The sequence below is a fragment of the Bombina bombina genome, chromosome 3 (assembly GCF_027579735.1).
Source record: "Bombina bombina isolate aBomBom1 chromosome 3, aBomBom1.pri, whole genome shotgun sequence".
Taxonomy (NCBI): Eukaryota; Metazoa; Chordata; class Amphibia; order Anura; family Bombinatoridae; genus Bombina; species Bombina bombina.
Genome location: NC_069501.1, coordinates 1,293,388,607 through 1,293,409,327, shown reverse-complemented (window position 1 = coordinate 1,293,409,327; position 20,721 = coordinate 1,293,388,607). Strand labels below are relative to the sequence as shown.

The following is a 20,721-nucleotide window of genomic DNA, read 5'->3' as shown; positions in this document are numbered from 1 at the left end:
GAGTCGGCAAGAGAGGTGAGTAAAATGGCTGCCAGCAGCACATGGCAAACAAAGCAGGGAAAAAACCCTGACAAATGCACAACAACAAGGTACTGTTTACACTTATGTTGCAGCCAGCCTTACCCAGACCCGTATATAAATAAGAAAGGGATATAATTACTGTCTCTGAATGAGAGTGATCTAATAGTGTTGCTTGTTCCATAAGAAAGGAACACAAGACCAGACAAGTTCAAGAGAATATGAGATGAAGACATAACTGAGTACTTCTAGGGAAGGATGGCATGTTGCTTGGTGAGACAAGGACAGGGGGGGAATAGACCATAATAAAGGAACAAAAGACCAGACAAGCTCAGGAGGATATGAGATGAAGACATAACTGAAAACTACTGGGGAAGGATACATTGTTACTTGGTAAAACATGGACAGGGGGAGAATAGAACATAATACAACAACACAACACCAGAGACGTTCAGGAGGATATGAGATGAAGACATAACTGAGTACTACTGGGGCAGGATGGTGCATTGCTTGGTGAGACAAGGCCAGGGGGATAATAGCACATAATAAAGGAACAGAAGACTAGACAAGCTTAGAAAGATATGAGATAAAGACATAACTCATTACTACTGGGGAACGATAGTGCATTGCTTGGTGAGACAAGGACAGGGGGAGAATAGACCATAAGTAAGGAACACTAGACCAGACAAGCTCAAGAGGATATGATATGAAGACATAACAGAGTACTACTGGGGTAGGATGGTGCATTGCTTGGTGAGACAAGGCCAGGGGGGTAATAGCACATAATAAAGGAACAGAAGACTAGACAAGCTTAGAAAGATATGAGATAAAGACATAACTCATTACTACTGGGGAACGATAGTGCATTGCTTGGTGAGACAAGGACAGGGGGAGAATAGACCATAAGTAAGGAACACAAGACCAGACAAGCTCAAGAGGATATGAGATGAAGACATAACAGAGTACTACTGGGGCAGGATGGTGCATTGCTTGGTGAGACAAGGCCAGGGGGATAATAGCACATAATAAAGGAACAGAAGACTAGACAAGCTCAGAAAGATATGAGATAAAGACATAACTCATTACTACTGGGGAAAGATAGTGCATTGCTTGGTGAGACAAGGACAGGGGGAGAATATACCATAAGTAAGGAACACAAGACCAGACAAGCTCAGGAGGATATGAGATAAAGACATAACAGAGTAATACTGGGGCAGGATGGTGCATTGCTTGGTGAGACAAGGCCAGGGGGATAATAGCACATAATAAAGGAACAGAAGACTAGACAAGCTTAGAAAGATATGAGATAAAGACATAACTCATTACTACTGGGGAACAATAGTGCATTGCTTGGTGAGACAAGGACAGGGGGAGAATAGACCATAAGTAAGGAACACAAGATCAGACAAGCTCAAGAGAATATGAGATGAAGACATAACAGAGTAATACTGGTGCAGGATGGTGCATTGCTTGGTGAGACAAGGCCAGGGGGATAATAGCACATAATAAAGGAACAGAAGACTAGACAAGCTCAGAAAGATATGAGATAAAGACATAACTCATTACTACTGGGGAACGATAGTGCATTGCTTGGTGAGACAAGGACAGGGGGAGAATAGACCATAAGTAAGGAACACAAGACCAGACAAGCTCAGGAGGATATGAGATAAAGACATAACAGAGTAATACTGGGGCAGGATGGTGCATTGCTTGGTGAGACAAGGCCAGGGGGATAATAGCACAAAATAAAGGAACAGAAGACTAGACAAGCTCAGAAAGATATGAGATAAAGACATAACTCATTACTACTGGGGAAAGATAGTGCATTGCTTGGTGAGACAAGGACAGGGGGAGAATAGAACATAATACAACAACACAACACCAGAGACGTTCAGGAGGATATGAGATGAAGAGATAACTGAGTACTACTGGGGCAGGATGGTGCATTGCTTGGTGAGACAAGGCCAGGGGGATAATAGCACATAATAAAGGAACAGAAGACTAGACAAGCTCAGAAAGATAAGAGATAAAGACATAACTCATTACTACTGGGGAAAGATAGTGCATTGCTTGGTGAGACAAGGACAGGGAGAGAATAGACCATAAGTAAGGAACACAAGACCAGACAAGCTCAAGAGGATATGAGATGAAGACATAACAGAGTACTACTGGGGCAGGATGGTGCATTGCTTGGTGAGACAAGTGAAGCACCACATGCCAGTACAGTACTGATTTACCATTATAAAATTATCCACATCCTCTTTGGTTCCCAGATGAATGTTAAGAGCCACAGTTTCAATCCAGGAATTATCTGTATTCCTCGGGTCGTCCAAATACCCACGGAAAACCTAGTAAAAATAAGTTACACAAATATACAAAAAAGGTTATGAACCATACTTAGAGGTCATAACAGGACACCAATATCATACACAAGATATTATGTGTTTCCCATTGTTACCTGCTATGGGTTTTACTAAAGGATAATTGTAACTCTAAATTACATACAGGTGTATTCACAATCACCTCCCACCACAGATATCTAATTACATACAGGTATATCCACAATCACCTCCCACCACAGATATCTAATTACATACAGGTGTATTCACAATCACCTCCCACCACAGATATCTAATTACATACAGGTGTATTCCCAATCACCTCCCACCACAGATATCTAATTACATACAGGTGTATTCACAATCACCTCCCACCACAGATATCCAATTACATACAGGTGTATTCACAATCACCTCCCACCACAGATATCTAATTACATACAGGTGTATTCCCAATCACCTCCCACCACAGATATCTAATTACATACAGGTGTATTCACAATCACCTCCCACCACAGATATCTAATTACATACAGGTGTATTCACAATCACCTCCCACCACAGATATCTAATTACATACAGGTGTATTCACAATCACCTCCCACCACAGATATCTAATTACATACAGGTGTATTCACAATCACCTCCCACCACAGATATCTAATTACATACAGGTGTATTCACAATCACCTCCCACCACAGATATCTAATTACATACAGGTGTATTCACAATCACCTCCCACCACAGATATCTAATTACATACAGGTGTATTCCCAATCACCTCCCACCACAGATATCTAATTACATACAGGTGTATTCCCAATCACCTCCCACCACAGATATCTAATTACATACAGGTGTATTCACAATCACCTCCCACCACAGATATCTAATTACATTCAGGTGTATTCACAATCACCTCCCACCACAGATATCTAATTACATACAGGTGTATTCACAATCACCTCCCACCACAGATATCTAATTACATACAGGTGTATTCACAATCACCTCCCACCACAGATATCTAATTACATACAGGTGTATTCACAATTACCTCCCACCACAGATATCTAATTACATACAGGTGTATTCACAATCACCTCCCACCACAGATATCTAATTACATACAGGTGTATTTCCAATCACCTCCCACCACAGATATCTAATTACATACAGGTGTATTCCCAATCACCTCCCACCACAGATATCTAATTACATACAGGTGTATTCCCAATCACCTCCCACCACAGATATCTAATTACATACAGGTGTATTCACAATTACCTCCCACCACAGATATCTAATTACATACAGGTGTATTCACAATCACCTCCCACCACAGATATCTAATTACATACAGGTGTATTCACAATTACCTCCCACCACAGATATCTAATTACATACAGGTGTATTCACAATCACCTCCCACCACAGATATCTAATTACATACAGGTGTATTTCCAATCACCTCCCACCACAGATATCTAATTACATACAGGTGTATTCCCAATCACCTCCCACCACAGATATCTAATTACATACAGGTGTATTCCCAATCACCTCCCACCACAGATATCTAATTACATACAGGTGTATTCACAATTACCTCCCACCACAGATATCTAATTACATACAGGTGTATTCACAATCACCTCCCACCACAGATATCTAATTACATACAGGTGTATTCACAATCACCTCCCACCACAGATATCTAATTACATACAGGTGTATTTCCAATCACCTCCCACCACAGATATCTAATTACATACAGGTGTATTCCCAATCACCTCCCACCACAGATATCTAATTACATACAGGTGTATTCCCAATCACCTCCCACCACAGATATCTAATTACATACAGGTGTATTCACAATTACCTCCCACCACAGATATCTAATTACATACAGGTGTATTCACAATCACCTCCCACCACAGATATCTAATTACATACAGGTGTATTTCCAATCACCTCCCACCACAGATATCTAATTACATACAGGTGTATTCCCAATCACCTCCCACCACAGATATCTAATTACATACAGGTGTATTCACAATCACCTCCCACCACAGATATCTAATTACATACAGGTGTATTCACAATCACCTCCCACCACAGATATCTAATTACATACAGGTGTATTCCCAATCACCTCCCACCACAGATATCTAATTACATACAGGTGTATTCACAATCACCTCCCACCACAGATATCTAATTACATACAGGTGTATTCACAATCACCTCCCACCACAGATATCTAATTACATACAGGTGTATTCACAATCACCTCCCACCACAGATATCTAATTACATACAGGTGTATTCACAATCACCTCCCACCACAGATATCTAATTACACTTCAACTACGCTGATAAAACTGGCATAAAACCCAACAATTTTTCTGCAGATGGAACAAACAATTTTAAACAACTTTCCAAAGTATGCCTTTTATCTACTTTTCTTCTTTTTCTTGTTATCCTTTGATGAAAAGCGCAAAAGTAAACCCAAGAGTGTGCACTGCAGCAGTACTATATGATGTGTACAGCACTAAATGGCAGCAGTTTTACAATGTTATACATTAGCAAGAGCACAAGCTTACTGCATTATTTCCTATCATGTAGAGCTACAGACATGTGCACGTGCAGCAGTACTATATGGTAGCAGTTTTACAACAATGTTATACATTAGCAAGAGCACCAGCTTACTGCATTATTGCCTATCATGTAGAGCTACAGACGTGCACGTGCAGCAGTACTATATGGTAGCAGTTTTACAACAATGTTATACATTAGAAAAAGCACCAGCTTACTGCATTATTTCCTATCATGTAGAGCTACAGACATGTGCACGTTATCTATATAGTTATCTCTTCAATAAAGAATAACGTGAACAAAGCAAATTTGATTTTTTTAAATGATCTGAAAAATAAAACAAAAAATGTGAGTTTCATGACCCTTTAGCAGCTAAACAGCCCACTTTTTGTGACATCACTCACCAAATAACCCCTCTTACACCTGCTCTATGTGACATCACTCACCAAATAACCCCTCATACACCTGCTCTATGTGACATCACTCACCAAATAACCCCTCATACACCTGCTCTATGTGACATCACTCACCAAATAACCCCTCATACACCTGCTCTATGTGACATCACTCACCAAATAACCCCTAATACACCTGCTCTATGTGACATCACTCACCAAATAACCCCTCATACACCTGCTCTATGTGACATCACTCACCAAATAACCCCTCATACACCTGCTCTATGTGACATCACTCACCAAATAACCCCTCATACACCTGCTCTATGTGACATCACTCACCAAATAACCCCTCATACACCTGCTCTATGTGACATCACTCACCAAATAACCCCTCATACACCTGCTCTATGTGACATCACTCACCAAATAACCCCTCTTACACCTGCTCTATGTGACATCACTCACCAAATAACCCCTAATACACCTGCTCTATGTGACATCACTCACCAAATAACCCCTCATACACCTGCTCTATGTGACATCACTCACCAAATAACCCCTCTTACACCTGCTCTATGTGACATCACTCACCAAATAACCCCTAATACACCTGCTCTATGTGACATCACTCACCAAATAACCCCTCATACACCTGCTCTATGTGACATCACTCACCAAATAACCCCTCATACACCTGCTCTATGTGACATCACTCACCAAATAACCCCTCTTACACCTGCTCTATGTGACATCACTCACCAAATAACCCCTAATACACCTGCTCTATGTGACATCACTCACCAAATAACCCCTCTTACACCTGCTCTATGTGACATCACTCACCTAATAACCCCTCATACACCTGTTCTATGTGACATCACTCACCAAATAACCCCTCATACACCTGTTCTATGTGACATCACTCACCAAATAACCCCTCTTACACCTGCTCTATGTGACATCACTCACCAAATAACCCCTCATACACCTGCTCTATGTGACATCACTCACCTAATAACCCCTCATACACCTGTTCTATGTGACATCACTCACCAAATAACCCCTCATACACCTGCTCTATGTGACATCACTCACCAAATAACCCCTCATACACCTGTTCTATGTGACATCACTCACCAAATAACCCCTCATACACCTGTTCTATGTGACATCACTCACCAAATAACCCCTCATACACCTGCTCTATGTGACATCACTCACCAAATAACCCCTCTTACACCTGCTCTATGTGACATCACTCACCTAATAACCCCTCATACACCTGTTCTATGTGACATCACTCACCAAATAACCCCTTATACACCTGCTCTATGTGACATCACTCACCAAATAACCCCTCATACACCTGCTCTATGTGACATCACTCACCAAATAACCCCTAATACACCTGCTCTATGTGACATCACTCACCAAATAACCCCTAATACACCTGCTCTATGTGACATCACTCACCAAATAACCCCTCATACACCTGTTCTATGTGACATCACTCACCAAATAACCCCTTATACACCTGCTCTATGTGACATCACTCACCAAATAACCCCTAATACACCTGCTCTATGTGACATCACTCACCAAATAACCCCTAATACACCTGCTCTATGTGACATCACTCACCAAATAACCCCTCATACACCTGCTCTATGTGACATCACTCACCTAATAACCCCTCATACACCTGCTCTATGTGACATCACTCACCTAATAACCCCTCATACACCTGCTCTATGTGACATCACTCACCTAATAACCCCTCATACACCTGCTCTATGTGACATCACTCACCTCATAACCCCTCATACACCTGCTCTATGTGACATCACTCACCAAATAACCCCTCATACACCTGTTCTATTTGACATCACTCACCAAATAACCCCTCATACACCTGCTCTATGTGACATCACTCACCAAATAACCCCTCTTACACCTGCTCTATGTGATCTCACCTAATAACCCCTCATACACCTGCTCTATGTGACATCACTCACCAAATAACCCCTAATACACCTGCTCTATGTGACATCACTCACCAAATAACCCCTCATACACCTGCTCTATGTGACATCACTCACCTAATAACCCCTCATACACCTGCTCTATGTGACATCACTCACCTAATAACCCCTCATACACCTGCTCTATGTGACATCACTCACCTAATAACCCCTCATACACCTGCTCTATGTGACATCACTCACCTCATAACCCCTCATACACCTGCTCTATGTGACATCACTCACCAAATAACCCCTCATACACCTGTTCTATTTGACATCACTCACCAAATAACCCCTCATACACCTGCTCTATGTGACATCACTCACCAAATAACCCCTCATACACCTGCTCTATGTGACATCACTCACCAAATAACCCCTCATACACCTGCTCTATGTGACATCACTCACCAAATAACCCCTAATACACCTTCTCTATGTGACATCACTCACCAAATAACCCCTCATACACCTGCTCTATGTGACATCACTCACCTAATAACCCCTCATACACCTGCTCTATGTGACATCACTCACCAAATAACCCCTAATAAACCTGCTCTATGTGACATCACTCACCAAATAACCCCTCATACACCTGCTCTATGTGACATCACTCACCTAATAACCCCTCATACACCTGCTCTATGTGACATCACTCACCAAATAACCCCTCATACACCTGCTCTATGTGACATCACTCACCAAATAACCCCTCTTACACCTGCTCTATGTGACATCACTCACCAAATAACCCCTCTTACACCTGCTCTATGTGACATCACTCACCAAATAACCCCTAATACACCTGCTCTATGTGACATCACTCACCAAATAACCCCTCTTACACCTGCTCTATGTGACATCACTCACCAAATAACCCCTCTTACACCTGCTCTATGTGACATCACTCACCAAATAACCCCTAATACACCTGCTCTATGTGACATCACTCACCAAATAACCCCTCTTACACCTGCTCTATGTGACATCACTCACCTAATAACCCCTCATACACCTGCTCTATGTGACATCACTCACCAAATAACCCCTCTTACACCTGCTCTATGTGACATCACTCACCAAATAACCCCTAATACACCTGCTCTATGTGACATCACTCACCAAATAACCCCTCATACACCTGCTCTATGTGACATCACTCACCAAATAACCCCTCATACACCTGCTCTATGTGACATCACTCACCTAATAACCCCTCATACACCTGCTCTATGTGACATCACTCACCAAATAACCCCTCATACACCTGCTCTATGTGACATCACTCACCAAATAACCCCTCTTACACCTGCTCTATGTGACATCACTCACCAAATAACCTCTCTTACACCTGCTCTATGTGACATCACTCACCAAATAACACCTAATACACCTGCTCTATGTGACATCACTCACCAAATAACCCCTCTTACACCTGCTCTATGTGACATCACTCACCAAATAACCCCTCTTACACCTGCTCTATGTGACATCACTCACCAAATAACCCCTAATACACCTGCTCTATGTGACATCACTCACCAAATAACCCCTCATACACCTGCTCTATGTGACATCACTCACCAAATAACCCCTCATACACCTGCTCTATGTGACATCACTCACCTAATAACCCCTCATACACCTGCTCTATGTGACATCACTCACCAAATAACCCCTTATACACCTGCTCTATGTGACATCACTCACCAAATAACCCCTCTTACACCTGCTCTATGTGACATCACTCACCAAATAACCTCTCTTACACCTGCTCTATGTGACATCACTCACCAAATAACACCTAATACACCTGCTCTATGTGACATCACTCACCAAATAACCCCTCTTACACCTGCTCTATGTGACATCACTCACCAAATAACCCCTCTTACACCTGCTCTATGTGACATCACTCACCAAATAACCCCTCTTACACCTGCTCTATGTGACATCACTCACCAAATAACCCCTAATACACCTGCTCTATGTGACATCACTCACCAAATAACCCCTCTTACACCTGCTCTATGTGACATCACTCACCTAATAACCCCTCATACACCTGCTCTATGTGACATCACTCACCTAATAACCCCTCATACACCTGCTCTATGTGACATCACTCACCAAATAACCCCTCTTACACCTGCTCTATGTGACATCACTCACCAAATAACCCCTCTTACACCTGCTCTATGTGACATCACTCACCAAATAACCCCTCTTACACCTGCTCTATGTGACATCACTCACCTAATAACCCCTCTTACACCTGCTCTATGTGACATCACTCACCAAATAACCCCTCATACACCTGCTCTATGTGACATCACTCACCAAATAACCCCTCATACACCTGCTCTATGTGACATCACTCACCAAATAACCCCTCATACACCTGCTCTATGTGACATCACTCACCAAATAACCCCTCTTACACCTGCTCTATGTGACATCACTCACCAAATAACCCCTAATACACCTGCTCTATGTGACATCACTCACCAAATAACCCCTCTTACACCTGCTCTATGTGACATCACTCACCAAATAACCCCTCATACACCTGCTCTATGTGACATCACTCACCTAATAACCCCTCATACACCTGCTCTATGTGACATCACTCACCTAATAACCCCTCATACACCTGCTCTATGTGACATCACTCACCTAATAACCCCTCATACACCTGCTCTATGTGACATCACTCACCTCATAACCCCTCATACACCTGCTCTATGTGACATCACTCACCAAATAACCCCTCATACACCTGTTCTATTTGACATCACTCACCAAATAACCCCTCATACACCTGCTCTATGTGACATCACTCACCAAATAACCCCTCTTACACCTGCTCTATGTGATCTCACCTAATAACCCCTCATACACCTGCTCTATGTGACATCACTCACCAAATAACCCCTAATACACCTGCTCTATGTGACATCACTCACCAAATAACCCCTCATACACCTGCTCTATGTGACATCACTCACCTAATAACCCCTCATACACCTGCTCTATGTGACATCACTCACCTAATAACCCCTCATACACCTGCTCTATGTGACATCACTCACCTAATAACCCCTCATACACCTGCTCTATGTGACATCACTCACCTCATAACCCCTCATACACCTGCTCTATGTGACATCACTCACCAAATAACCCCTCATACACCTGTTCTATTTGACATCACTCACCAAATAACCCCTCATACACCTGCTCTATGTGACATCATTCACCAAATAACCCCTCATACACCTGCTCTATGTGACATCACTCACCAAATAACCCCTCATACACCTGCTCTATGTGACATCACTCACCAAATAACCCCTAATACACCTTCTCTATGTGACATCACTCACCAAATAACCCCTCATACACCTGCTCTATGTGACATCACTCACCTAATAACCCCTCATACACCTGCTCTATGTGACATCACTCACCAAATAACCCCTAATAAACCTGCTCTATGTGACATCACTCACCAAATAACCCCTCATACACCTGCTCTATGTGACATCACTCACCTAATAACCCCTCATACACCTGCTCTATGTGACATCACTCACCAAATAACCCCTCATACACCTGCTCTATGTGACATCACTCACCAAATAACCCCTCTTACACCTGCTCTATGTGACATCACTCACCAAATAACCCCTCTTACACCTGCTCTATGTGACATCACTCACCAAATAACCCCTAATACACCTGCTCTATGTGACATCACTCACCAAATAACCCCTCTTACACCTGCTCTATGTGACATCACTCACCAAATAACCCCTCTTACACCTGCTCTATGTGACATCACTCACCAAATAACCCCTAATACACCTGCTCTATGTGACATCACTCACCAAATAACCCCTCTTACACCTGCTCTATGTGACATCACTCACCTAATAACCCCTCATACACCTGCTCTATGTGACATCACTCACCAAATAACCCCTCTTACACCTGCTCTATGTGACATCACTCACCAAATAACCCCTAATACACCTGCTCTATGTGACATCACTCACCAAATAACCCCTCATACACCTGCTCTATGTGACATCACTCACCAAATAACCCCTCATACACCTGCTCTATGTGACATCACTCACCTAATAACCCCTCATACACCTGCTCTATGTGACATCACTCACCAAATAACCCCTCATACACCTGCTCTATGTGACATCACTCACCAAATAACCCCTCTTACACCTGCTCTATGTGACATCACTCACCAAATAACCCCTCTTACACCTGCTCTATGTGACATCACTCACCAAATAACACCTAATACACCTGCTCTATGTGACATCACTCACCAAATAACCCCTCTTACACCTGCTCTATGTGACATCACTCACCAAATAACCCCTCTTACACCTGCTCTATGTGACATCACTCACCAAATAACCCCTCTTACACCTGCTCTATGTGACATCACTCACCAAATAACCCCTAATACACCTGCTCTATGTGACATCACTCACCAAATAACCCCTCTTACACCTGCTCTATGTGACATCACTCACCTAATAACCCCTCATACACCTGCTCTATGTGACATCACTCACCTAATAACCCCTCATACACCTGCTCTATGTGACATCACTCACCAAATAACCCCTCTTACACCTGCTCTATGTGACATCACTCACCAAATAACCCCTCTTACACCTGCTCTATGTGACATCACTCACCAAATAACCCCTCTTACACCTGCTCTATGTGACATCACTCACCTAATAACCCCTCTTACACCTGCTCTATGTGACATCACTCACCAAATAACCCCTCATACACCTGCTCTATGTGACATCACTCACCAAATAACCCCTCATACACCTGCTCTATGTGACATCACTCACCAAATAACCCCTCATACACCTGCTCTATGTGACATCACTCACCAAATAACCCCTCTTACACCTGCTCTATGTGACATCACTCACCAAATAACCCCTAATACACCTGCTCTATGTGACATCACTCACCAAATAACCCCTCTTACACCTGCTCTATGTGACATCACTCACCAAATAACCCCTAATACACCTGCTCTATGTGACATCACTCACCAAATAACCCCTCATACACCTGCTCTATGTGACATCACTCACCAAATAACCCCTCATACACCTGCTCTATGTGACATCACTCACCTAATAACCCCTCATACACCTGCTCTATGTGACATCACTCACCAAATAACCCCTCATACACCTGCTCTATGTGACATCACTCACCTAATAACCCCTCATACACCTGCTCTATGTGATCTCACCTAATAACCCCTCATACACCTGCTCTATGTGACATCACTCACCAAATAACCCCTCATACACCTGCTCTATGTGACATCACTCACCAAATAACCCCTCATACACCTGCTCTATGTGACATCACTCACCAAATAACCCCTCATACACCTGCTCTATGTGACATCACCTAATAACCCCTCTTACACCTGCTCTATGTGATCTCACCTAATAACCCCTCTTACACCTGCTCTATGTGACATCACCTAATAACCCCTCTTACACCTGCTCGATGTGATCTCACCTAATAACCCCTCTTACACCTGCTCTATGTGATCTCACCTAATAACCCCTCTTACACCTGCTCTATGTGATCTCACCTAATAACCCCTCTTACACCAGCTCTATGTGATCTCACCTAATAACCCCTCATACACCTGCTCTATGTGACATCACCTAATAACCCCTCTTATACCTGCTCTATGTGATCTCACCTAATAACCCCTCTTACACCTGCTCTATGTGATCTCACCTAATAACCCCTCTTACACCTGCTCTATGTGATCTCACCTAATAACCCCTCTTACACCTGCTCTACGTGATCTCACCTAATAACCCCTCTTACACCTGCTCTATGTGATCTCACCTAATAACCCCTCTTACACCTGCTCTACGTGATCTCACCTAATAACCCCTCATACACCTGCTCTATGTGATCTCACCTAATAACCCCTCTTACACCTGCTCTATGTGATCTCACCTAATAACCCCTCTTACACCTGCTCTATGTGATCTCACCTAATAACCCCTCTTACACCTACTCTATATGATCTCACCTAATAACCCCTCTTACACCTGCTCTATGTGATCCCACCTAATAACCCCTCTTACACCTGCTCTATATGATCTCACCTAATAACCCCTCTTACACATGCTCTATGTGATCTCACCTAATAACCCCTATTACACCTGCTCTATGTGATCTCACCTAATAACCCCTCTTACACCTGCTCTATGTGATCTCACCTAATAACCCCTCTTACACCTGCTCTATGTGATCTCAACTAATAACCCCTCTTACACCTGCTTTATGTGATCTCACCTAATAACCCCTCTTACACCTGCTCTATGTGATCTCACCTAATAACCCCTCATACACCTGCTCTATGTGATCTCACCTAATAACCCCTCTTACACCTGCACTATGTGATCTCACCTAATAATCCCTCTTACACCTGCTCTATGTGATCTCACCTAATAACCCCTCTTACACCTGCACTATGTGATCTCACCTAATAATCCCTCTTACACCTGCTCTATGTGATCTCACCTAATAACCCCTCTTACACCTGCTCTATGTGATCTCACCTAATAACCCCTTTTATACCTGCTCTATGTGATCTCACCTAATAACCCCTCTTATACCTGCTCTATGTGATCTCACCTAATAACCCCTCTTACACCTGCTCTCTGTGATCTCACCTAATAACCCCTCTTACACCTGCTGTATGTGAACTCACCTAATAACCCCTCTTACACCTGCTCTATGTGATCTCACCTAATAACCCCTCTTACACCTGCTCTATGTGAACTCACCTAATAACCCCTCTTACACCTGCTCTATGTGATCTCACCTAATAACCCCTCTTACACCTGCTCTATGTGATCTCACCTAATAACCCCTCTTACACCTGCTCTATGTGATCTCACCTAATAACCCCTCATACACCTGCTCTATGTGATCTCACCTAATAACCCCTCTTACACCTGCTCTATGTGATCTCACCTAATAACCCCTCTTACACCTGCTCTATGTGATCTCACCTAATAACCCCCCTTACACCTGCTCTATGTGATCTCACCTAATAACCCCTCTTACACCTGCTCTATGTGATCTCACCTAATAACCCCTCTTACACCCGCTCTATGTGATCCCACCTAATAACCCCTCTTACACCTGCTCTATGTGATCTCACCTAATAACCCCTCATACACCTGCTCTATGTGACATCACTCACCAAATAACCCCTAATACACCTGCTCTATGTGACATCACTCACCAAATAACCCCTCTTACACCTGCTCTATGTGACATCACTCACCTAATAACCCCTCATACACCTGCTCTATGTGACATCACTCACCTAATAACCCCTCATACACCTGCTCTATGTGACATCACTCACCAAATAACCCCTCTTACACCTGCTCTATGTGACATCACTCACCAAATAACCCCTCTTACACCTGCTCTATGTGACATCACTCACCAAATAACCCCTCTTACACCTGCTCTATGTGACATCACTCACCTAATAACCCCTCTTACACCTGCTCTATGTGACATCACTCACCAAATAACCCCTCATACACCTGCTCTATGTGACATCACTCACCAAATAACCCCTCATACACCTGCTCTATGTGACATCACTCACCAAATAACCCCTCATACACCTGCTCTATGTGACATCACTCACCAAATAACCCCTCTTACACCTGCTCTATGTGACATCACTCACCAAATAACCCCTAATACACCTGCTCTATGTGACATCACTCACCAAATAACCCCTCTTACACCTGCTCTATGTGACATCACTCACCAAATAACCCCTAATACACCTGCTCTATGTGACATCACTCACCAAATAACCCCTCATACACCTGCTCTATGTGACATCACTCACCAAATAACCCCTCATACACCTGCTCTATGTGACATCACTCACCTAATAACCCCTCATACACCTGCTCTATGTGACATCACTCACCAAATAACCCCTCATACACCTGCTCTATGTGACATCACTCACCTAATAACCCCTCATACACCTGCTCTATGTGATCTCACCTAATAACCCCTCATACACCTGCTCTATGTGACATCACTCACCAAATAACCCCTCATACACCTGCTCTATGTGACATCACCTAATAACCCCTCTTACACCTGCTCTATGTGATCTCACCTAATAACCCCTCTTACACCTGCTCTATGTGATCTCACCTAATAACCCCTCTTACACCTGCTCTATGTGATCTCACCTAATAACCCCTCTTACACCAGCTCTATGTGATCTCACCTAATAACCCCTCATACACCTGCTCTATGTGATCTCACCTAATAACCCCTCTTACACCAGCTCTATGTGATCTCACCTAATAACCCCTCATACACCTGCTCTATGTGATCTCACCTAATAACCCCTCTTACACCTGCTCTATGTGATCTCACCTAATAACCCCTCTTACACCTGCTGTATGTGAACTCACCTAATAACCCCTCTTACACCTGCTCTATGTGATCTCACCTAATAACCCCTCTTACACCTGCTCTACGTGATCTCACCTAATAACCCCTCTTACACCTGCTCTATGTGATCTCACCTAATAACCCCTCTTACACCTGCTCTACGTGATCTCACCTAATAACCCCTCATACACCTGCTCTATGTGATCTCACCTAATAACCCCTCTTACACCTGCTCTATGTGATCTCACCTAATAATCCCTCTTACACCTGCTCTATGTGATCTCACCTAATAACCCCTCATACACCTGCTCTACGTGATCTCACCTAATAACCCCTCATACACCTGCTCTATGTGATCTCACCTAATAACCCCTCTTACACCTGCTCTATGTGATCTCACCTAATAACCCCTCTTACACCTGCTCTATATGATCTCACCTAATAACCCCTCTTACACCTACTCTATATGATCTCACCTAATAACCCCTCTTACACCTACTCTATATGATCTCACCTAATAACCCCTCTTACACCTGCTCTATGTGATCCCACCTAATCACCCCTCTTACACCTACTCTATATGATCTCACCTAATAACCCCTCTTACACCTGCTCTATGTGATCTCACCTAATAACCCCTCTTACACCTGCTCTATGTGCTCTCACCTAATAACCCCTCTTACACCTGCTCTATGTGATCTCACCTAATAACCCCTCTTACACCTGCTCTATGTGATCTCACCTAATAACCCCTCTTATACCTGCTCTATGTGATCTCACCTAATAACCCCTCTTACACCTGCTCTATGTGATCTCACCTAATAACCCCTCTTACACCTGCTCTATGTGATCTCACCTAATAACCCCTCTTACACCTGCTCTATGTGATCTCACCTAATAACCCCTCTTACACCTGCTCTACGTGATCTCACCTAATAACCCCTCTTACACCTGCTCTACGTGATCTCACCTAATAACCCCTCTTACACCTGCTCTATGTGATCTCACCTAATAACCCCTCTTACACCTGCTCTATGTGATCTCACCTAATAACCCCTCTTACACCTGCTCTATGTGATCTCACCTAATAACCCCTCTTACACCTACTCTATATGATCTCACCTAATAACCCCTCTTACACCTGCTCTATGTGATCCCACCTAATAACCCCTCTTACACCTGCTCTATGTGATCTCACCTAATAACCCCTCATACACCTGCTCTATATGATCTCACCTAATAACCCCTCTTACACCTGCTCTATGTGATCTCACCTAATAACCCCTCTTACACCTGCTCTATGTGATCCCACCTAATAACCCCTCTTACACCTGCTCTATGTGATCTCACCTAATAACCCCTCATACACCTGCTCTATATGATCTCACCTAATAACCCCTCTTACACCTGCTCTATGTGATCTCACCTAATAACCCCTCATACACCTGCTCTATATGATCTCACCTAATAACCCCTCTTACACCTGCTCTATATGATCTCACCTAATAACCCCTCTTACACCTGCTCTATGTGATCTCACCTAATAACCCCTCTTACACCTGCTCTATATGATCTCACCTAATAACCCCTCTTACACCTGCTCTATGTGATCTCAACTAATAACCCCTCTTACACCTGCTCTATGTGATCTCACCTAATAACCCCTCTTACACCTGCTCTATGTGATCTCAACTAATAACCCCTCTTACACCTGCTCTATGTGATCTCACCTAATAACCCCTCTTACACCTGCTCTATGTGATCTCAACTAATAACCCCTCTTACACCTGCTCTATGTGATCTCACCTAATAACCCCTCTTACACCTGCTCTATGTGATCTCACCTAATAACCCCTCTTACACCTGCTCTATGTGATCTCACCTAATAACCCCTCTTATACCTGCTCTATGTGATCTCACCTAATAACCCCTCTTACACCTGCTCTATGTGATCTCACCTAATAACCCCTCTTATACCTGCTCTATGTGATCTCACCTAATAACCCCTCTTACACCTACTCTATATGATCTCACCTAATAACCCCTCTTACACCTGCACTATGTGATCTCACCTAATAACCCCTCTTACACCTGCTCTATGTGATCTCACCTAATAACCCCTCTTATACCTGCTCTATGTGATCTCACCTAATAACCCCTCTTACACCTGCTCTATGTGATCTCAACTAATAACCCCTCTTACACCTGCGCTATGTGATCTCAACTAATAACCCCTCTTACACCTGCACTATGTGATCTCACCTAATAACCCCTCTTACACCTGCTCTATATGATCTCACCTAATAACCCCTCTTACACCTGCTCTATGTGATCTCACCTAATAACCCCTCTTATACCTGCTCTATGTGATCTCACCTAATAACCCCTCTTACACCTGCTCTATGTGATCTCACCTAATAACCCCTCTTACACCTGCTCTATGTGATCTCACCTAATAACCCCTCTTATACCTGCTCTATGTGATCTCACCTAATAACCCCTCTTATACCTGCTCTATGTGATCTCACCTAATAACCCCTCTTACACCTGCTCTATGTGATCTCACCTAATAACCCCTCTTACATCTGCTCTATGTGATTTCACCTAATAACCCCTCTTACACCTGCTCTATGTGATCTCACCTAATAACCCCTCTTACACCTGCTCTATGTGATCTCAACTAATAACCCCTCTTACACCTGCACTATGTGATCTCACCTAATAACCCCTCTTACACCTGCTCTATGTGATCTCAACTAATAACCCCTCTTACACCTGCTCTATGTGATCTCACCTAATAACCCCTCTTACACCTGCTCTATGTGATCTCACCTAATAACCCCTCTTACACCTGCTCTACGTGATCTCACCTAATAACCCCTCTTACACCTGCTCTATGTGATCTCACCTAATAACCCCTCATACACCTGCTCTATGTGATCTCACCTAATAACCCCTCATACACCTGCTCTATGTGATCTCACCTAATAACCCCTCTTATACCTACTCTTTATGATCTCACCTAATAACCCCTCTTACACCTGCTATATGTGATCTCACCTAATAACCCCTCTTACACCTGCTCTATGTGATCTCACCTAATAACCCCTCTTACACCTGCACTATGTGATCTCACCTAATAATCCCTCTTACACCTGCTCTATGTGATCTCACCTAATAACCCCTCTTACACCTGCTCTATGTGATCTCACCTAATAACCCCTCTTACACCTGCTCTATGTGATCTCACCTAATAACCCCTCTTACACCTGCTCTATGTGATCTCAACTAATAACCCCTCTTACACCTGCTCTATGTGATCTCACCTAATAACCCCTCTTACACCCGCTCTATGTGATCTCACCTAATAACCCCTTTTTACACCAGCCCTATGTGATCTCAACTAATAACCCCTCTTACACCTGCTCTATGTGATCTCACCTAATAACCCCTCTTACACCCGCTCTATGTGATCTCACCTAATAACCCCTCTTACATCTGCGCTATGTGCTCTCACCTAATAACCCCTCTTACACCTGCTCTATGTGATCTCACCTAATAACCCCTCTTACACCTGCTCTATGTGATCTCACCTAATAACCCCTCTTACACCCGCTCTATGTGATCTCACCTAATAACCCCTCTTACACCTGCTCTATGTGATCTCACCTAATAACCCCTCTTACACCTGCTCTATGTGATCTCACCTAATAACCCCTCTTACACCTGCTCTATGTGATCTCACCTAATAACCCCTCTTACACCTGCTCTATGTGATCTCACCTAATAACCCCTCTTACACCTGCTCTATGTGATCTCACCTAATAACCCCTCTTACACCTGCACTATGTGATCTCACCTAATAACCCCTCTTACACCTGCACTATGTGATCTCACCTAATAACCCCTCATACACCTGCTCTATGTGATCTCACCTAATAACCCCTCTTACACCTGCACTATGTGATCTCACCTAATAACCCCTCTTACACCTGCTCTATGTGATCTCACCTAATAACCCCTCATACACCTGCTCTATGTGATCTCACCTAATAACCCCTCATACACCTGCTCTATGTGATCTCACCTAATAACCCCTCTTACACCTGCTCTATGTGATCTCACCTAATAACCCCTCTTACACCTGCTCTATGTGATCTCACCTAATAACCCCTTTTATACCTGCTCTATGTGATCTCACCTAATAACCCCTCTTACATCTGCTATATGTGATCTCACCTAATAACCCCTCTTACATCTGCTATATGTGATCTCACCTAATAACCCCTCTTACACCTGCTCTATGTGATCTCACCTAATAACCCCTCTTACACCTGCTCTATGTGATCTCACCTAATAACCCCTCTTACACCTGCACTATGTGATCTCACCTAATAACTCCTCTTACACCTGCTCTATGTGATCTCACCTAATAACCCCTCTTACACCTGCTCTATGTGATCTCAACTAATAACCCCTCTTACACCTGCTCTATGTGATCTCACCTAATAACCCCTCTTACACCTGCTCTATGTGATCTCACCTAATAACCCCTCTTACACCTGCGCTATGTGATCTCACCTAATAACCCCTCTTACACCTGCTCTATGTGATCTCACCTAATAACCCCTCTTACACCTGCTCTATGTGATCTCACCAAATAACCCCTCTTACATCTGCTCTATGTGATCTCACCTAATAACCCCTCTTACACCTGCTCTATGTGATCTCACCTAATAACCCCTCATACACCTGCTCTATGTGATCTCACCTAATAACCCCTCTTA

The 20,721-nt window shown here is 43.3% G+C and overlaps 1 protein-coding gene across 1 annotated transcript in view; it reads right to left on the bottom strand.

Annotated features, from left to right (window-relative positions):
- Nucleotides 1-20,721, bottom strand: part of LOC128652765 (transient receptor potential cation channel subfamily M member 2) — a 1,288,705-nt gene that overhangs the window by 111,540 nt on the left and 1,156,444 nt on the right. The window contains exon 28 of the mRNA XM_053705696.1: nt 2,256-2,366. Coding sequence (XP_053561671.1) covers nt 2,256-2,366 — 111 coding nt within the window. The remainder of the gene's footprint in view (nt 1-2,255; nt 2,367-20,721) is intronic.